At 40.3% G+C, this 20629-nt stretch overlaps 1 protein-coding gene and 1 pseudogene across 2 annotated transcripts in view; both read right to left on the bottom strand.

Annotated features, from left to right (window-relative positions):
- Positions 1–2409: 2409 nt before the first annotated feature.
- LOC138813546 (spermine synthase pseudogene) lies at positions 2410–3612 on the bottom strand (annotated as a pseudogene). Its single transcript, XR_011367843.1, has one exon. The product of XR_011367843.1 is annotated as a spermine synthase pseudogene (transcript).
- Positions 3613–11952: 8340 nt separating this feature from the next.
- The window catches only part of Ubl3 (ubiquitin like 3), a 57728-nt gene continuing 49051 nt past the window's right edge, over positions 11953–20629 (bottom strand). Inside the window, exons 3-5 of the mRNA XM_070003037.1 lie at positions 18218–18304; positions 16077–16154; positions 11953–14670 (exon numbers count right to left, since the gene is read on the bottom strand). Coding sequence (XP_069859138.1) covers positions 14618–14670; positions 16077–16154; positions 18218–18304 — 218 coding nt within the window. The 3' untranslated portion in view covers positions 11953–14617. The remainder of the gene's footprint in view (positions 14671–16076; positions 16155–18217; positions 18305–20629) is intronic.

The raw sequence follows: 20629 nt of genomic DNA, 5'->3' as shown, positions 1-20629 counted from the left end.
GGCTATTTTTAGGGTAGGTCTCACTTCCTGCCAGGTGCATGCCTGGGCCTTAATTTGTCTAAGTTGGGCTTCCCAGCATGGCTGGGATCGCAAACGTGTATCACCTCCTCCAGCTTCCCCTCCATGGAGATGAAGACTTTTCTGCCTGGGCTGGGCTGGTGCGGTGCTCCTCCCTTGTCTTGTTGTTTACATCCATGGCTGCAGAGATGTGCAGATAAAGGTACATATGGAGAAGCAAGCAGAAACATCTTTTCATTGGTCTGTTGTTGTTGTTAATCATCCTCTGATTAAAGTGAGAACAATCTAGTTCTAGGAAGATGTGTACTGGGTGACTCAAGAGATGCAGGGACTTCACCCTTGGATCGAAAGCAGGCCAAGGAACGTGTTTGGAAATCAGTAGACTGGATGCTCATTGTGCCTTCAAGCAAGTAACACATAAAAGTACTTTAATTGTCAGCAAAATGGGTAATGATAGCACTTGCTACATAACAGATACTAAAGGCTTCAAAAATTACTATGAGGAGTTGGCAGATAGGAATTATCAGTGCAGAAGTTAATGTGAAGTTTTCTGGGCCAGAAGTAGAGTCTGGCAATAGTATTTGCCTAGCACATGGGTGTGAGGTGGTAGGTTCAATATCCTACAATTCAATCAATCAATCAAATCAATAAATCAATAAAATAAAAGGATACTGCATTTTAAAAAGCAGGCCAAGAATAGTTGGTACAAATGAATATTGAGAAGTGGCAAAGTAAGCTGGATGCTGGTAGCTGATAACTGTAATCATAGCTACTCAGGAGACTGAGATCTGAGGATCGTGGTTCAAGGCCAGCCTGGGCAGAAAAGTCCACAGACGCTTATCTTCAATTAATCACTTAAGGCTCTGGATAGTACCCAGGCACTGAGTTCAAGCCCCCATAATGGCAGCCTCCCCCCAAAAAAGAAAAAGTAACAAAGCAGCTGCATGCTGGTTGGTGGCTTATATGTGTAATCTTAGCTACTCAAAGGCTAAGATCTAGAGGATCACAGTTCCTGGCTGAAAAGTTCACTAAAGGCCATCTCCAAAATAACCAGCAAAAAGCTGGACTGAATTTGTGACTCAAGTGGTAGAGCATCAGTGGAGTAAATAAATCAAGGAAACACAAGGCCTTTATTTCAAAATCCATTACCACTGCTCCCTCCTCCTCCAAAAGAAAAGTAATAGCATTTTCCAGGCCCTCACCCTTGTAGGGCCTGCTGAACCTGCCTAAAAAGGATCTTTGTTTTCTTCCCCATGGATCCTATTTTTGTTAGTCATGTGGCTTGAACTCAGGCTTGAACTGGGTGCTGCTCTTTTGCTCAAGACTAGTACTCTACCACTTTGAGCCCCACGGCTCCATTTCTGGTTTTTGAGTAGCTAATTGGAGATAAGAGTCTCCCAGGGACTTTTCTGCCTAGGCTGGCTTCCAACCATGGTCCTCAGATCTCAGCCTCCTGAGTATCTACGATTACAGGCTTGAGCCACCAAGGGTGGGCTCTCTGTGGATCTTTGACCTTCAGATGACCGCAAGCTCTGCTATAGGGTGGAAATCACCACATCCTATTTCCTGCCCTGAAGGAAAAATCTGGGTATGAGCTCACACAATGGTGTATTTGCTCTGCCAAGTCGCTCATCCCCCAGGCCCCAGGAACATTTGCTCTTTGGCACATACTGACAAGAGCCTCTAATGAAGCCCAGCGTGGCCAGTGCTTTGGGCCTGGTCATCTGCCTTCTCTGGAACTCATCCTGAGAGAGCTGGATTGGATCGTCACCAATCAGGCCTCAGCCGAGGCCCCAGGGCTCAGTAGACAAGCCAGATAATTGAACATATGTAAGCTGTTTACTGTCTGAGCAGGAGCGCCACTTCGAGATGGTTCTGTGGCCATCACTCAGGGTTTGGATCTGCTCCTGTCAGCAATGAAAATAAACAATTGCACTTGTGCACAGTCAACCTGGTGGAAATAAAGACGTCATAGATGAAACTGAATGTGTTTGAGAACTGCATGGGGCTCTTGAACATGGGAGGGGCTTTTCTTGGAATCTTTTTTCTCTTTTGTAATTTTGATGGAAGCATTCCTCTGCATTTTGAACACTTCCTCTTATAAGCACCAAATTTAATACCTAAGTCAATTTTGTGGGAAAGAACTTCTCTCCAGAACAAAACAAAGATATTCATTCCTCCAAATGTCCAAATTGAAAATCTGCCAAAACCAAAACAAAACAACAAAAAAAAACCCCACACAGAGATAAAAAGTAACAAAAATCACATTCTAGGGAGGTCAGTGCATTTTGTAGTCTTTGCTTGCTGTCTAATTGTCCTTCAACTGACTTGCAAAAAAAAAAATCAACGCCCTAGCTCATCAAAATATACATTTTTCCACTGGCTTTTTTAAAATTAAAAATAATTCCTAAAAAGAGAAAACTTGAAGGAATTCACAATTCATTTGCCTTACTCGCTTAGATGTCATATACAGAATATGGAGGTCAGGAAGGCTATTTGCAGCACATTCGGGAGCTTCATCTTCAAGGTTTAGCTTTCTCCCAAACAGTGTAGAATACCCACAATTCCAAGTATGAAGGGACACAGACAATCTCCTTGGAGAACTCCACAGGACAATACAGGGCTTCAGTCAAATTGACACAGTTCCCCTGTGTAAAGTACTTCTCATCTCATTTTAGTACTCTCATCGAGAGGTCAAGAATCAGTCTGAGAAACTCCCATGTGGAATCATCTCCTGGAGACCGGAACCGCTGTCAAGTCATTAATCACATAATCAAACTCTCTCCCTTCGTTGGCGTACCTCTTCAGTACTGGAATACAGTCCTCTATGAGAACCTGATAGCAGTCTCCTTTAAGATAGTCTAGGACGTCGCCACATGTTTTTCGCATAAATTTCTTACACCCATCCATCACCATCTGGTCAATCTCTACCATAGTGACCATCTTTGGTTTCAGTTGGACTATCTCACATAATATGCCTCCATCTCCACCTCCCAGAATCAGGACATCTTTGCCAGTGTCATCATCTTTGTCACTTCCCATGATGGCCTGGGTATATGCAAAATCACTCTCTGCCAAATTAACATCCCCACTAAGAATGAGAGTATTTCCGAACTGCTTGGAGTGCAGAATTTTAATGTTCTGATAAGGTGGATCTTCATCGTACACCACTTCATCTATGTCATACTCAACCAGGCGCCCTCGAACTATAGGTGGCAATCATTTCACCCGGCCAGAGCTGTTCTGGCTCAGTTCTTTCATTCTTTCTTCTACTTTGTTCAGTAGGCTGTCAATTTCATCTTGGCCCTGTGCATCACTGTCGTAACTCTGAAGGTCCAGCAACACCCGTCCATGTGGATAAATCCTCAAGTTGGCAAAGCTGCCATTTTTGTTTGTGTAGGTTGCTAAATAGCCACGGTCCTGCCAGGTATGCACCGACTCTGCCATTCCTTGCTCCTGGAAAATGGACTGGAGGCCTTTTAGGATAGTCTCACCATCAGCTTTGGCACTGAGCATGAAGTCCAGCGTGCTGTGCTTTGCTTCTGACATAATGAGGAGAGGTCCTGTGCTATGCCTGGGGGAGGTGGCCACGGGAGACTGGGAATTTTTGAATCTGGAAAATCAGAGGGAATTACAGAGCTCCTTAGTCCAACCTGCCGCCCCTTTTTTTTTTCCAGTCCTGGGGCTTGAACTCGGCCAGAGTACTACCCCTGAGCTTCTTTAGTTCAAGGCTAGCACTCTACCACTTGAGCTATACTTCTTGCTTTTTTTATTGTTGGTTTAAGAGTCTCACAGACTCTCCTACCCTGGCTGGCTTCAAACCCCAGTCCTCAAACCTTAGCCTCCTGAGTAGCTAGGATTGCAGGCATGAGCCACCAGTGCCCAGTACTTTTTTCTTCTTTAAGTTATTCTTTGGATAGGACTACATATGCCTAGGAATAGTGCCTTGGACTGAGGTCCTCCTAACCTATACCCTTCACTTAGCTGGAATTAAAGGTGTTTGACCCTATACTCAACTAACATGTTGACATAGGCCCTTCCTTCCTTCCCTCCTTCCTTCCTTCCTTCCTTCCTTCCTTCCTTTCCTTCCTTCCTTCCTTCCTCCCTATCTCCCTTCCTCTTTCCCTCCCTCCCTTTCCTTCCTTCCTTTCTTTCTTCCTTCCTTCCTTCCTTCCTTCCTCCTTTCCTTTCCTTTCCTTTCTCTCTCCATCCCTTCCTCTTTTACTTTTCTCTCTCTTTTTATTTTCTGGTACCATAGTTTGAACTTTCTTTGAGCTTGAACCATGCCTCCAGCCTGACTTTTTGCTGGCTGTTTTTACAGATGGAATCTCACAGAATTTTCTACCTCAGCTGGCTTTGAACTATGAGCCTCCAGATCTCAACTTCCCAAGCAGCTAGGATTATATTTAGACATAAGCCACCACTCCTGACTGAGATGGGTTCTTGATAACATGTTGCATGGGTTGGCCTCAAACATCAGTCCTCCCCAGTAGCTAGAATTAGAGACCTAAGCCACCACATGAGGCCCAACCTGCTAATCTTAGATGAGGAAAACAGAGGAAGAAGGATGCCAGTATCTCAATTGGTTGTTAGAAGGGCAGTGGAGGTGGCCAGTGGAGCCTCTGGGAGACAGAGCAAGCTTTGGATTTGGAATGAGAGGCCCAGAGGGGATGGTTACAGGATAGGAGCAAAGGTGCCAGGGCAGGAAAGAGTAAGACAAACTCCTGGGGTGGTGAGCAGACCTGCCTAAGCAGCTGGGGGAAAACAGAATTAATATTAGACAGAGTATGGATTACACAATTGATACAATGATCCCAAACTGTCCTTGGGCGGGGGGGGGGGTGGCTCCAAGGTCCCCCATGGAAACCATGTCCTCTGATTAGGCTCAAAGTGGTCCTTTGTTCCCCTCCTCCCCCAATCAAATACTACTGTGACTTACTACTATAATCCCAGCTACTCAGGAAGCTGAAATCCAAGGGTCACAGTTCGAAACCAGCTTGGGCAGGAGAGTCAGTGAGACTCTTATCTCCAGTTAACCACCAGAAAGCCAGAAGTGGAGGTGGGGCTCAAGTGGTGGAGTGCCAGCCTTGAGGAAAGAAGGTAACAGTATTCAGACCCTGAGTTTGAGCTCCAGTACAGGCACTAACCAACAAGCAAAGAACAACAACAAAAATCCTACATTTCTTTTCTGTAGTATTTGTTAGACATAGCCTTCTGTATAGTTTAAATGAGCTCTAGCTTACTTGTCACACTTAACACAACATATACACTTTGGAAATGCTCACTGTGGTGAGAATGCTTATGTGAATTATGATATAGAAAAGGCTTCAGGCTTGGAGTGTAGTGTGCTGGCTTAGCTGGCACATTGCCCTGAATGTAATCCCCACACCAAATTGAAAAAGTTCAGTACAGGGATAGTTTTTAAAAAAATCTAGCTGGACACAGGTGGCTTGCCTGGAATCCTCAGGAGGCTGAGATCTGAGGATGTTGGTTCAAAGCCAACCCGGGCAGGAGACTCTTATCTCCCAATCAACCACCAGAAAACTGGAAGTGGTGCTGTGGCTCAAGTGGTAGAGCGCTAGCCTTGAGCTGAAGAGCTGAGGGACAGCACCCAGGCCCAGAGTTCAGGCCTCATGACCGACAAAAAAAAAATCTATGGATGATTGAATTTTCTAATATAGAACCCCAAGACCCAAAGGGTGAACTGTAACTGCAGATAGTAGGCTCCATATCTGCTTGTCCAAGCAGAGTGGGTATTACCTTGGCTCTGTAGGAAGGACAGTCAAATCCAGGAAATATTTCTTTCCTTTCCTTCCTTGTTTCCTTGTTTCCTTCCTTCCTTCCTTCCTTCCTTCCTTCCTTCCTTCCTTCCTTCCTTCCTTCCTTCCTCCCTCCCTCCCTCCCTCCCTTCTCTCTCTTTCCTTCTTCTCTCTCTGTCTCTCTGTCTCTCCGTCTGTCTGTCTCTCTCACCCTTTTGGTCAGCCATGGGGCTTGGAACTCAGGCACTTGGTGATGTCTCTGAGCTCTTTTGCTCAAAGCTAGTGCTCTACCACTTTAAGCTACAGCCCTACTTCTGGTTTTCTGGAGACTCTGGATCAGAATCTCATGGACATTCCTACCCAGGATGGTTTTGAACCATGATTCTCAGATCTCAGTCTCCTGAGTAGCTAGGATTACAGGCATAAGCCACCAAAGCCTGGCAGGAAAGATTTCTTTCTTTCTCTTTCCTTTCTTTCTTGTTTGTCCTGGGGCCTGAACTCTGGGCCTGGCTGCTATCCCTCAGCTCATCAGCTCTTTAGCTCAAGGCTAGCACTCTACCACTTGAGCCACAGCGCCACTTCTGGCTTTTTTTCTGCCGAGGAATCGAACCCAGGGCCTCATGCATACAAGGCAAGCACTCTACCACTAAGCCAACTTCCCAGCCCCAGGAAAGATTTCTTAACCACACTGTAGAACTTGTTTCCTATGTGGCTGAGGCTCATGAGATCATCAAAGAGCGGCCATATTAACATGTTGCCTACAGTCAAATGCCAGTGACTCACCCCTGTAATACTCGCTGCCCAGGAGGCTCAAATTTGAGGATCTCTATTGGAAGCCAGTCCAGGCAGACAAATCTGAGAGAGTTTTAATGTCCATTTAATCAGCAAAAAGCTGGAAGTGGAGCTGTGGCTCATGTGATTAGAGTGCCAACTTTGAGTGAAAAGCTTAAGAGTGCAAAGCCCTGAATTCAAGTTCCAGTAAAATAAACAGAGCTGTGCAAATTACTTGGCTGGAGAATGATCATGCCCAAAGAGATTAGTGGGGAAAGCAGTATGGAGAAGAGTGGGGAAGAGAGAATAATAACTTGCAGCACAAGGAAACAATGGGAACAATGAAAACAGAGTGCTAAAACAAGTAGAGATGACACTACTTCATGAAATCCTGTCACCTCTCCCAGGGCACTGCATATTGTAGATGCTCAATAAATGCTTAATGAGTGAGAAGGACAAGACATAAACAGACATCTTCCCATTGATAGGAATTCACTATGAAAGTTAGTATGGTGGTGCCCCCAAACCAGAAAATAGAGCTATCACAAGTAGAATGCACCACTCCATGCATATAATGAAGGAAACGAAGTCAGTATAAGACAGACACCTTCCCGCCCCATGTCCATGGCAGCATTGTTCACAACTGCCAAGCACCATCATTAGTCCAGGTGTCCATCAACGGAGAATGGGGAAAGGAGAGTATTCAGCCAGAAGGAATGAAATTATGTCATTTTCAGGAAAATGCATGGAACTGGAGATCTTCATGTTAAATGAAACAAGCCAGGTTTAGAAGAGCAAAGATCACATCTTTTCCTTCACATGTAGAATCTAAAGAGAAAAAGACATATACTAAAGTAGGAGGAGGTTTGTTATGGAGGAGGAAGGGGATGAGAGGGTCACGGGAGGTGTATATGATCATAGTACTTTATGCATGTATGAAAAGGTCTCCATGAAACTATTCTTTTCTGTAATTAATATTTGCTAATTTTTTTAAGGCTTGTGGTTAGAGTTACTTAAAACAGAGTCAGTGGTTTGTTCTTTCTCCTTCTTGGTGACTAGCGGTGTGAGGAGCAATAGAGAGAACTTTTATATAAAGGGTCTAGGAGTAGCCCTGCACTGGTGGTTCATGCTTGTAATCCTAGGTACTCAGGAGGCTGAGATCTCAGGATCACAGTTCAAAGCTAGCCTAAGCAGGAAAGTCCATGAGACTCTTCAATTAACCACCATAAAGCCATCAGTGGTAGAGTACTAACCTTGAATACAAAATCTCAGGGAAAATGCACAGGGCCTGAGTTCAAGTCCCAGGACCCCTCCCCTCAAAATGTCCCTTAGAGATTGAGGAGAGGGAGGATGACAGAGATGGGGAAAGGGGAAGGAGAGTGAAAGCAGCTGACTCTGTAGTGGAAATGAGGGTCCTCTGAATTCTCCAGCTTCCCACACTAAATGGAGAGGCTCTGCACCCCACATGAGCAGAGATATGGGGGTGCACCTTCTCCATCTGAGGCTCAGGCAGCCCTAACTCTGTTCCTTCTCCTCTTCTACCCACACCACCCCTCAAAACCTAGACTGCTCCAATGAGAGCACCAGACGGTACAGTTTTAAGACTCAAGACCAGTCATAGCTGAGAAATGAAAGTGCTGACTTTGAAGAAAGCCCCAAGGTTGTCTCTGTGAATGCAAATGAAGAGATAAAGCAGAAAGGACACAGACACAGCAGATGGGAGAGAATTCAGGAGTAATGGGTGCCACTGAAATAGGAAACTGAAAGTGGAGGTGTAATACAAAATCCAGATGTGGTAGCACATACCTGTAATGTCAGTTACTCCAGTAGCTCAGGCAGGATTGCTGGAGCCCAAGAGTTCAAGGGCAACCCTGAACCTTTTTTTTTTTTTTTGGTAAACCTTGTGTTTTTGTTTTGTTTTAAAGGAAAAAAGAAACATCAGATACAGTGGCTTATGTCCGTACTCTTAGCTACTCGGGAACCAGAGCTTAGAGGATCAAAGTTCAAAGTTCAAAACTAGTCCAAGAAAAAGTTTGTAAGACTCTCCCTACCCCCTGCACTTGAATTCAGGGGCTGGATGCTATCCTTTACCATTTTGCTTTCTTTCTCAAGGTTAGCACTCTACACTTGAGGCACAGGTTCACTTCCTAAGACTTTCATCTCAATCAATAAACAACTGGGTGTGGTGGTGCAAGTGGTCATCCCAGCTACACAGGAAGTGTAAACAGGTGTAAATGGGAGGATACAGATCCAGCCCAGACCAAAAATAAGTGGAAGACCCTATTCAAAATAGCAAAAAGAGCTGAGGGTGTGGCTCAAATGGCAAAGTGCCTGCCCAGCAGTTGCAGTGCCCTGAGTTCAATCCTCAGTACCACAAAATTAAAAAGAAGGAAAAAAAAAAGAAGAAAAGGAGGGAAAGGAAGGAAGGGAGGGAGGAAGGATACACAAAATCTTCCACAGAGACTGAATACTTGGAATACTAAGATTAAAAGCATATTACATGTGTTTAGAGATTTTGATATTGAAAGTTCTATGCTAAGACAAACTAAGTCTGGCGCTGGTGGCTCACACACGCAACCCTAGCTACTCAGGAGGATGACTTGCCTTGCATGCTGAGGCCCTGGGTTCGATTCCTCAGCACCACATAAGCAGGGAAAAAAAAGCTGGAAGTGGCGCTGTGGCTCAAGTGGTAGAACGCTAGCCTTGAGCTGAAGAGCTGAGGGACAGCACCCAGGCCCAGAGTTCAAGCCCCATGACCGAACCTCCCCCCCTCCCCCCACTAACAACCCCCCCCCCCAAAGAAAAAAACAGCCTGGGAAGTCCATGAGACTCTTTACCTCGAATTAATCATCAGAAAACCAGAAGTAACGTAATGGCTCAAAGTGGTAGGGTGCGAACCTTGAGAGAAAAAGCTCAGGGACAAAGGGCTCAGGGACAGCGCCCAGGCCCTGTGTTCAAGCCCCACCACTGACAAAACAACAACAAAGTCTCGTAAGACAAACTAAGACATTTTCAGGCATCTAGAAAAATAGAAACCAAACAAAAAGATTGGCTTAGCCTTAGCATTCTTTGTAACAACTAGAGCTGTAAGACAACCGAGTAATGTCTTCAAAGCTCTGAAGGAAAATGTGATCTACCATAGCTACACTCTGTCCTTGTGCAACGAAGGCACAGGTAGCCACCGTCAAACAGCATCCTGAGCTATTTCCAAACACTTGTTTACAATCACACCTTACCAAGCTGATAGATGAGTCATGATTCATAAACAAAACCCATCTGGGGTATTGAAGCCTGGTGAAAGACTGGTAGGGGAAAATAGTATCTACCTAATTCTGGAGGTAAAGGTAGCTAGGAGAACACATAAAAGCAAAGCCTTAGAAACATGGAAGATGTTGATGTTAAGAGGCAAAATTCACAGGGGTCAGATAGAAGTACCTAGGGATTCATCTTTCAGAGCTGGAAATTGGTTGCTAGTATTTGAAATTGATGAACAATGTTAAACAGCATCCCCTCTTCCTCCTGCTCCTCTTCCTTCTCTAGATCCTCTTTCCACTCCTCCTCTTGATTTTCTCCTCCTTCTGCTCTTTTCTTTCTCCTTTTGCTCCTCTTCCTCTTCCTTTTCTTCCTATTCCTCTTGGTCCTCCTGCTACTCCCCTCCCCCCCATTTCTCTTCCTTTTAAAAATCACTCAAGCTAGGAGAGCGTGAGGAGAGGGGTGACATCCAAAAAGGAATATACTCTTTACCTGACTTATGTAACTAACCCCTCTGTACATCACCTTTATAATAAAAAATAAAAATTATGCTTGCCTTAATCCTAGGAGATCTTGGGACCCTTGCCTTTTGTAGTAAAGAAACATTTAAGTCAGGAATTCCTTTCTTTTCACTTCAATTACTTTTATAAATTCAACTAAAATTAATGCCTGAAAATTTTAAAACAGCTGTTATGTTATGAATTCAGTGCTTTTGCTGGTTAATTATTCTTCCAGTCATCATATTTAAAAAATCCCCAAACAAAAGCCAAGAAAACTGCTAAATTTGATTTCTGTATATTATTTCCTAGGAAGTCTGACAAAGAGTTTCCACTTCCAACTCAGAGGCCAGTGGTTATATTCAGTTTTCAGAAAGCAGAGAGGTAAAAATCTTTTATTCTATGTGGCTAATACTAAACATGGAACTCTTGAAAAATAAATAAGTGAATAAATGAATAAAAGGAAAGAATGAATTCACATTATAGACAAGTTTTCTCAGCCATAAGCAGTTAACAGTTTGATTTAAAATAAAAGAGAAATGGAGGGAAGGAATCTCTTCTCAACCTATTCTGTGAATTCAGTCAAAATATAATTATAAATGATTTTTCCATTAATTATAATTTTAATGCCTGAGGGTTTTTTCCCTCTGTAAACAGCAGACTTTTACTTTAAGCTTACGTTAGTTATACAGGAGGGAGACAATTTCACTGCTACTTTCCATGTGTACAATGTACCCTAATCAATCCCATCCCCTCTCATTTTTCTCTCTTCCCCTCCTTCCTACAATAATTTCAATAGGTTATCTTATTTTCACAGTTGCAAACAATCTAGTTCTACCATATTCAACTTCCTTCATCCTCCTTGTTAGTATAAACCCTACTAGTCCCCACTCACCAACAGTCTATTTCTCTTCCTCACAGTCTCTTTACTCTTTCCCACCCTCACCCTCTATTGATCAATAGCTTTCACAGAGCATCTTTATGCTGTCTCATATATATTTCCATGTGTTGGAATCTTTTCTGTGGCATCTTTTGCTGTTGGTCTGATGAGTTAATTTCAACATTCTGTATTTGCTCAGACTTGCTCTAAATCCAAGGGTATGATCTATTTTGGAGAAAATTCCATGTACTGTGGAGAAAGTGTATTGTGCAGTTACTGGGTGAAATATTCAGTTAATTTCACTTTGTCTAAGGTTCCACTTAATTGGAAGGTTTCTTTGGTGGTTTTTGGCTTAGATGACCTATTGGGTAATGAGTGGGGTATTGAAGTCTTCCACTATTATTGTACTGGGTTTCTCAGCACTTGTAAATCCAGAAATTTGTCTAATGATCCTGGGTACACTACTATTTGGTGCACATATGTTAACAACTGTAACTTCTTCTCTATGATTTTAGTAAGATATTGCAAAGTAAAGGCTGATATCATTTGACTTTTACTGAAGAGTCTCATCATAAACTGGGCCAAGGGGAGCGGGGAGGGGATGAGTAGAGATAAAAGAAGTACACCAAAACTATGAATGGAAATCATTTAAAAGAAGGAATATTCTACAACAGATGAAGAAATTTTAATTGCTTTTCACATTAAACATATTTACCACAATCAGCTAACAGAAATTACTGCAACACTAGGCAAGAAGACCATGAAACTAAGGATAAAATGGTCACTGTGAGAAAACTTCATTTAATGTGGATGATTTAGATACATTTTTCATGATAAGATACAACTATCTCCAAGAGAAAACAAATAGTTCAAATCAGGGAGACATGCTAAGGTTTTAAATGAACGATTGCCTTGTTTAGAACCCTTACAGGCTAGGACACTTTAGGTAAAAGAGATGAATTAGATACCAAGGGCACAGGCCCATAACTCAGGCCTTATTTACACTTCTGGATCTATACAGATCTCATGAGAAGAGTGAACTGCTATTTTTGGCAGAGGGATCTTCATTGGTAGCCTTGGATATGACTGATTATAATTGAACTATCAGGTAGTCTAAGGAATTGTTTTTAAAGGGATAGCTGAATATTTTCACATATATATTATTAAGGCATCTAAATTTTTGGTGTTTTCAGTATATTATTTTGCTGCTATTTTTTATTTATTTATTTGCTTTCATTTTGTACAACTTTTATATTAGGTACTGAGTTAATTCTTCTACTACTACTAGGCCAGTTTATCCCATTTAGCAAACACTAAATCAAAATCTTGAAGAAAGGGGAACTCTAATGTGAGAACCCCAAAATTACAATGAAACCAATAGCATATATTTTTAACCATCATAAAAGTGAGTGGTAATTAACTAATATTCTTTAACTTTGGAAAAATTAGAACCAAAGTAAGTATTACATGGCTAGCTGCCCAATTAAAAAGCTACTAGATTTTGATTGAGACAACACTGACAAGATTCACATATGAACTATAAACAAAGCACATAAATATTTAGTATCTTTTCAATAGGACATATTAGTGATAACAGCAAGGACAAAATTTTCTCCTCTGTGGTGACTGCACACAAATTATCCAGGTCAAATATCAAGAATACACTGGGAATATCCCCAAGCCAACAGCAGAATATTGAGTAAATAAATTTTAGGAAATTCTGGAAGAAGAGAACAGAATTTTAACATGGATGAGCCAGTGCTTAAATAATTAATGACCTAATCAAGACCTTACCACCAAAATGCACTACAATAATTTTTTATTTAGTTTACACAAAGGATCTATAAGTACAGGTTGCAGAAAGAAAATGTTTAGTGCTATTTACATTCATTTTAAAACTCTGCTCTATACAAATTTAATTCTGATCAGTATGAACAATATTTTCGTAGATCTACTGCATATAAAGCCTTTTCATCAAAGCATTAACAATGAATAAAATAACCTGAATGCATTTAAAGAAAGCTGACCATTTGAACATTTTACACATTTTTAAGGGCCAAGAACACTTATTAAGTATAGAACATAATGTCAGCCTGCAACTTCAATTTTAAAAAGGCTAAAGTTATTTATATGGAGTATTGTTCTATATTCTACACGCCAATCTATATTTAAGTTCTATAGTTAGGCATTTTATAAGTCTTTTATTAAATATATTCTACATATATTTGTAATTTCATCCAGGAAGAAGTCTTCCCAGAGAAAAATATATAAAATCTTTCATATTTTTTACAGGTTTAGATGAAACTAGCTCATGCTTTAGTGCTGTGCAAATTGATTTTAGCATATCAATCATTAAATTATTGGTATAAAATAAAAGAGTGGCATCCTTCATCATGTATGCCTTGAAAATCTGCTTTTGATTTTGATTGCAAGCACTAACACCCAACACAAACTACATAAAGAAAGGAAGTTAGTATTAATGGAGGTTTTTTTTTTTAAATTTCAGAATTCATTTGAACTCTAGTGAGTAAGCACAATGCAGGACACAATTATGAATGAGTGATGATTATGGAAAATTTCAGTTTTCTATATTCAAACACATGAAATGATCAGTCACTGAGGTTTTCGGGTGTTTCAGCACAGCGAAAGCCTCCGAGCAACTGGCACCCTCCCACATTAAGGCTAGAGACGCACTCTCACCCCTGCTGTGCTGTCTGATGAGCACTCAGCCACGGAGGACTCAAGAGTGCAGGATGTGGTACAAGAAGAAAACCAGTTTTAATCAGCCCTCTACCGAGTGCTTAAAACAACAGGCACATTTTATTTTTTCATTTGTTGCAGTGAAAATAGTCACACTCAGCTTAATAGTTTGGGCCAGTGCAGCGAACATGGCTGACTTTGGTAGAACTTGCCCAACCTTTTAGTTTCTTTTTCATTTATTCCCTCTTGAGCTGGCCCCATCACTGACTTCATCAATTGCTGGGTGTCTTCCAGTGTGGAACTGTGTATATGAGTATTTCTAGGTACCAGAAACTCTTATAAATTCTGCTGATGAGGAAAATAATGCCAATCTTTTTTAGTGCAAATTGTGTTTGGGACACTTGATTTGTTAGTTCTGGTGATGAAAATTGGTGTGGCGGCAAAATAATTTTTGCTGTGAAAGATAACTTGTTAACTTTTCCCCTGGAGATTGACTGCATTCAAAAACCAATATATTTTAAAACTGCTTAGCTTAAACAAAAATACAAGAAATACAAAATCATAGTGAAAAATGTTCTTGGTTTTTTACTTCATGAGAAAAGATGTCAGTGTTCATGAGTAATTCAGTCCTATGGATGTGCAGACAGACTGCTCCTAAAGGTTTCTGAAGCTGTGCTGGGTCTCCTCTTTCCCAGCAGCACGAAAGAAAGACAGCTCACTCCCCACTAGGCAGGCAGCGTTTACAGGATTACACAACAGTTACTCTCTCCAGTCTTTTCACGATTCCTCTGACCTAGGGAAAACGAAAAACAACAACATAAAACCAAAACACCTTGTTTATTAGAATGCTGGCAGAACCACAGGGAGGAGGGGCAGACACCCAGGTGTTATGAGGAGTAGTTTCTTGAAAATGTTTGCAGATAAGATGATGTTAAGCAAAATGAACCCCAAGATAGGGACACAAGTGGTTTTTTCTTTCTTGCTATTGTTTCTAATGTATTTATAATGTACCATGTGACTTTTTTGTTTCTTTGAATGTTCTTCCCCCATGGTATAACCCCTGTTTTCACTGTATTTGATGTCAGTGCCCTGCATCTTGTATATACACTTTTCTAATTTGGGGAGGGGAAGGGAAAAAACAAAATGCTTAAGTAAGAATACAGATTGACCCATTGTAACAATGAGATGCAAGACACTATGTTGAAAAACTAGCTTTACAATTTAGGCAGTGCGGGGTGGGGGGGGGGGGGCGGGGGGGAACCAGACAGGACGGATGACAACTGTAGTGGAGATGGGAGGGAAGATGGTAGGGAAAAACAAAGGAGGAGGTAACAATGCTTGATAGGAAATGTACTCATTATCTTGCTCATGTAACTGTAACCCTTCTAGTACAGCATTTTTACAATAAAAACTTATTTTAAAAAAAGTTTGCAGGGGCTGGGAAAGTGGCTCAGCGGTAGAGTGCTTGCCCTGCATGCATGAGGACCTGGGTTCGATTCCTCAGCACCACATAAGCAAAAGAAAAAAGCCGGAAGTGGTGCTGTGGCTCAAGTGGTAGAGCGCTAGCCTTGAGCTGAAGAGCTGAGGGACAGCGCCCAGGCCCAGAGTTCAGGCCCCACAACCGGACCCCCCCAAAAAAAGGTTTGCAGAAAGCGAAGGAGAGGTTACATTGTCCAAAACAGAAATATGTGGCTGAATTATGAAATTTTAACACTTTTGTACATACCTTAATAACCATAAAATTATATAAAATGTTTGCATTTAAAAAAATTACATGTGTGTAACAAATAATCTTTTCGGGCCAGGTGTCAGTGGCTCCTTCCTATAATCCTAGCTATTCAGGAGGCTGAGATCTGAGGATTGCAGTTCAGAGCCAGCCTGGACAAGAAAGTCTGGAAGACTCATCTCCAATTAACTACCAGAAAAACTGGAAGTGGTGCTGTGGCTCAATGTGGTAGACCCCATCCTTGAGGGAAAAAGCTCAGAGACAGCATCCAGATCCTGAGTTCAAGCCATGACCAACAAAAAGAAAATAAAGACAAGCAACTAAATAATCTTTTAGTTTTGGCACGTTTCAAATACATCTAGTTGTCTGACAAGCTTAATTCATAACTATGAAAACTTCTTTTCCTTCAGAATGTCCAAGAAAAACCAGCTAGTTTTGAATGCCTACATGTGGCTCTTTAGGAAACAGCTTACCTTGAGAGTTTGGCTCTGGCAATGTCTCTCTGGCCACCAAATGCATCACTGTTGTTTTTCCAAAAGGAAGTTTTAATGCTTTGTGAAAAGCAGAAGAAATCTGGTTACTTACACATGTCTCTATTAAAATCATTAACTAGAACTAAAACCACTTAAGAAACCCTATTGCTTTCTGTATGGTTTCCACCATAGGCTGAACTTAACATGTAGAGTGCATCTCTGCTATGAAATGAGATACGGTTCCTATTGTCAGGTAACTTTCCCAGTATAAAAATGATCCTTGGGGGCTGGGAAGGTGGCTCAGTGGTAAAGTGCTTGCTTTGCATGCATGAGGCCCTGGGTTTGATTCCTCAGCACCACATAAACAGAAAAAGCTGGAAGTGGTGCTGTGACTCAAGTGGTAGAGCACCAGCCTTGAGCTGAAGAGCTCAGGGAGAGCGCCCAGGTCCAGAGTTCAGGCCCCACAACCACCACCGCCACCACCACCACCACCAACAACAAAATGATCCTTGGTAGGCAAGGATCAGGCTTGACATATATATCCTCACTATTTAAGAAAGGAGATGAATAAAGATCAATACAAAATAGGTTCATCTCAGTTACCACCTTTAGCCAAGACAAGACAAAGTACCTTAAAAAGATTTTTGTTTGTTAGGTCCTTTACTCCCAATTTCTTGAGTGTGAAGCCAGAAATATTTGTACCTCACTCCTCATTTCTTTATGCTGATAATACTGAAATAATTCCTTGATGAAACTTGAAATGATTTTTTAAGGTATCCTTTTTTTATTAAGCACAGAAAAAAGCTTAGATTGGGAGATAGGATTCTAAATTTAATTACATGTCAACTGTAATAAAATTATTGTACTGACTAGGCTACTTTAACGTAGAAACAAGAAATGGTGAACAATTATAAATTCTCAACCTTGTATTTTTATTTTTTTCATTTATTTATTTATATATTTTTGGGTCCAGTCGTGGGGCCTGAACTCTGGGCCTGGGCGCTGTCCCTCAGCTCTTCAGCTCAAGGCTAGCGCTCTACCACTTGAGCCACAGCGCCACTTCCAGCTTTTTTCTTTTTTGCTTATGTGGTGCTGAGGAATCGAACCCAGGTCCTCATGCATGCAAGGCAAGCGCTCTACTACTGAGCCACATTCCCAGCCCATCAACCTTGTGTTTTTAAATTAGAAAAATTTTCTTTACTCTTTATGACTTTCTTTTTAATCAACTATAAACTTGAATAAGGTTTGTAATCATTACTTTGCAAGTATGACGTTTTTGCCTCCTGCTTTTCAAGTCTTGCTGTATACGTGTAGGTTTTAAATAGTCTTGACTATTTTCAGTTATATTATTTTAAAGCAGATCCTTTCATTTGCCTACAAATTCTAAAATTGTCTGAATATATGTGAAATATATAATATATATTAATCAAAATAAAAACAAATTCCAATGGCAGACGATGTGCCCCATGGGGGGCACTATTGAGCTACACATTCTCAACCACATATAAAGAACAATAATAGCTAACAATTAAGTGTACACTATGTAGCAACCACTGTTCTAAGAAGGAATTTATCCCTCCCAACCTATGCAGCAGGCACTGTTGTATCTCTATTATCAGTGAGGAAAAGTGGCCCAACGTCACACATCTAGTAGGTCATAGGGCTGAGACACAACTTAGTCTGGTTACGAAGTTTGTTTGCTCTTTCAGTCACCATACTAGATTGTTGTATTCCTGACAATCGCTTACTTTTATTTGATTAGCAATTATATTGTAGGAATTAAATTGGAAACATCTCTTCTTTACATTTGAAAACCAATTATAAACTTTTCCTAGATCATGTGTCAAATTTTTGCTTAAAAATATTATATCTAAATTTAATTAACCAGAAGTACAATACAATTACATATTTAAAAGAGTAAGGAGTAAGTATATATACTCCTATTTGGAGATAGATTTTATTTCTGAAACTAGCTCTAAAATAAAATTTAAATGAATGTAAAATGTAAAATAGTGTATTAAAAAAGGCAGATTCAGTGTTTAAATGAATTTTTCTTAGGAAGTTCGAGCATTAGCATTTAAAATAAACTGAGTGATACTACCATGGACAGACATTAAATCCCAACAAAAGTGACTCCTTACCTCCTAATGTGACATTTCCATGTAGAAATCGTCCTTGATAAATAAGTCTCAGAATATTTGGACTGCTGACCTGTTCTTCTTCCCAGTCTGAAAAGAATCCACAGAACTGGTTAGGTGCATTTCAACACACGATTGAGGCACTACTGCACTGTTTAAAAGTCCAGACACAAATCAGTTTAGTACATCACAGAAGACACTTCCTAATAATTGGAATAGTCACAAAACAGTCACTTCAGGCTTTGCTCTTTTTCAGTTTTTTCATTAAATAGCAAAAAGGTACATTAAAAAGCAAAAGTTTTTGCCTTTTCTTTTTTTTTTTTTCTAGGTCTGAGATCAGGACTCAATTTCCACTCCTATGTCCACTTTCAACTGGCTAGCACTCTACCAACTACGTCACTAGTAGTTGCCTTTTAAATCACACAAAAATGTGCCAAATCATAGGCTTGAAGTTTAAAAACTTAAGTTGGGAGAAACCTAATTGTAATAAACACACACACCAACACAGTGTATGCATGTACATCTTTATATTATATATAATATAGAGAAATATATCACTTGAAAATTCATTTCAGTTATTAGTAATGCAGCATATTTTTGTTTTTCCTTTTAATATCTTTAAGTAGTTGTACAAAGGAATTGCCATTACACTATATTTTAATGTCCCAATACATGCATCTGTTAAAAGACATATATTTAAGACTAGAAACAATATGAAAAACTCAATATATTTGATATGATGATACACTATTGTCTTTTTGAGGCAAATTGCAAACATTACAGAAGACACAATATCAGTTCATTTTAGTCATGGTGAATATTCTCAGAAGCCCCAAAACTAGTGCCTGGTAGAAGATACTATACAAACATGAAAACGAGGCAAAGACATGAAGAAAATCAGTCTGTAGAATAGACAACAGAATATTTCTTCAGTCTAACGCTCTCCCAGGTGAGCTATCTCGGCAAGTTCGACAACAGAATATTTAACCTTAGCATATAACTATACAATCAGTTTGTTTCCTATAGAAATTCCTATTGTCAGATAGTAGATGACAACATAATAAATAGAGGGAGAGAAGAAAGTAGAGGTAAGTAAAAACTTTCCCTTTGGGCTTGATGAGTGTGCATTTGATAAAATCACTACTTTCCACAGAAAATTACAAGAGAAATGAATGTCAGTCATTTCTGGTTCCCCTGCCTATGCTGTTCTCCCTTCCCGTGAGCCTTTTCTGCTTTCTGAGTCTGCTGCCCCCAGCCAGACTCTTCCTCTTCTAGAAGAAAAATCTAATAAGCACTAACACTTCAGAATGAATTGTTTTTACCTCATCACTTCTAAAATTATTGTTTAATAGGGTATTTCTGGTCAGGATATGAATGTTTTATAGATCTAAAGGCAAATGATATTGAGTGTTCCAAGTCCTACTGGAAATAGCGCTCTAAAAGTATTTAAAGCAATTTTTCATTTGCAAAACTTGAAATTATACATTTTATTATACTATGATTTCCAAGCACATCATTTATTTAATGTGCTATCTCCCTTCTCCTCTCTAAGGATCCAAAATTTAGAATGGAATTCAGAACAAAGTTTACAGAAGGAATTCCAGGTACTATTAAAATGCTATGTCATCACTCTACCTACTAGCAATACTTCCAAAAAGTTGCCTAAAGATATGTCTAGGAAAACTAAATCCTTCCAGACATAAATTACACACAAAGTATTTTGTTGACTAAACATTTGCTATATTCTTGTTACTAGCTTCAACAACCTTTAGCTTCAATGGATCTTTAGCACCTTTTAAGATACATACAGTATAAGCATAAAATGTTAATTTTTATATAAAAGAATTTATTTTCATTTTTATTTGTTTAAACTTTCTGAGTAAGTTTGACAAACTGAGAAAAAACTGGGAATTAAAAATCTTTTTCCGGGCTAGGAAGATGGTTCAGTGGTGTAGAGCGCTTGCCTTACATGCCTGAGGCCCTGGGTTTGATTCCTCAGCACCACATAAGCAAAAAGAAAAAGCCGGAGTGGCGCTGTGGTTCAAGTGGTAGAGTGCTAGCCTTTAGCTGAAGAGCTGAGGGACAGCGCCCAGGCCCAGAGTTCAGGCCCCATGTCTGGACCCCAAAAAAAAAAAAATCTTTTTCCTTAGGGTTAGTACCAACAAGCTGAGTAAATTTCAATACTGGTAGATGATTTGTTCAATTTGGGTACCATTTAATGGTAAAGACTTGTGCTTGATGCCCTGTTTATCATTAATACTAGTATTTGAAAGAATTAAACTAATTTCAATGTCTAAGCCAAATAATTAGCAAATGGAAGTACTTTTTACTGTAAGCTATACATTTGTCCAAATAAAAATTATTTTGACAGGAGATTACTCTTTTGTGTCTTGTGTTACCATCCCATGAATCCAC

Source organism: Dipodomys merriami, unplaced genomic scaffold (assembly GCF_024711535.1).
Source record: "Dipodomys merriami isolate MVZ:Mamm:240054 unplaced genomic scaffold, mDipMer1.0.p SCAF_6, whole genome shotgun sequence".
NCBI classification, from domain to species: domain Eukaryota; kingdom Metazoa; phylum Chordata; class Mammalia; order Rodentia; family Heteromyidae; genus Dipodomys; species Dipodomys merriami.
The sequence above is the reverse complement of the archived record's forward strand: the minus strand, read 5'-3'. Positions and strand labels throughout refer to the sequence as shown.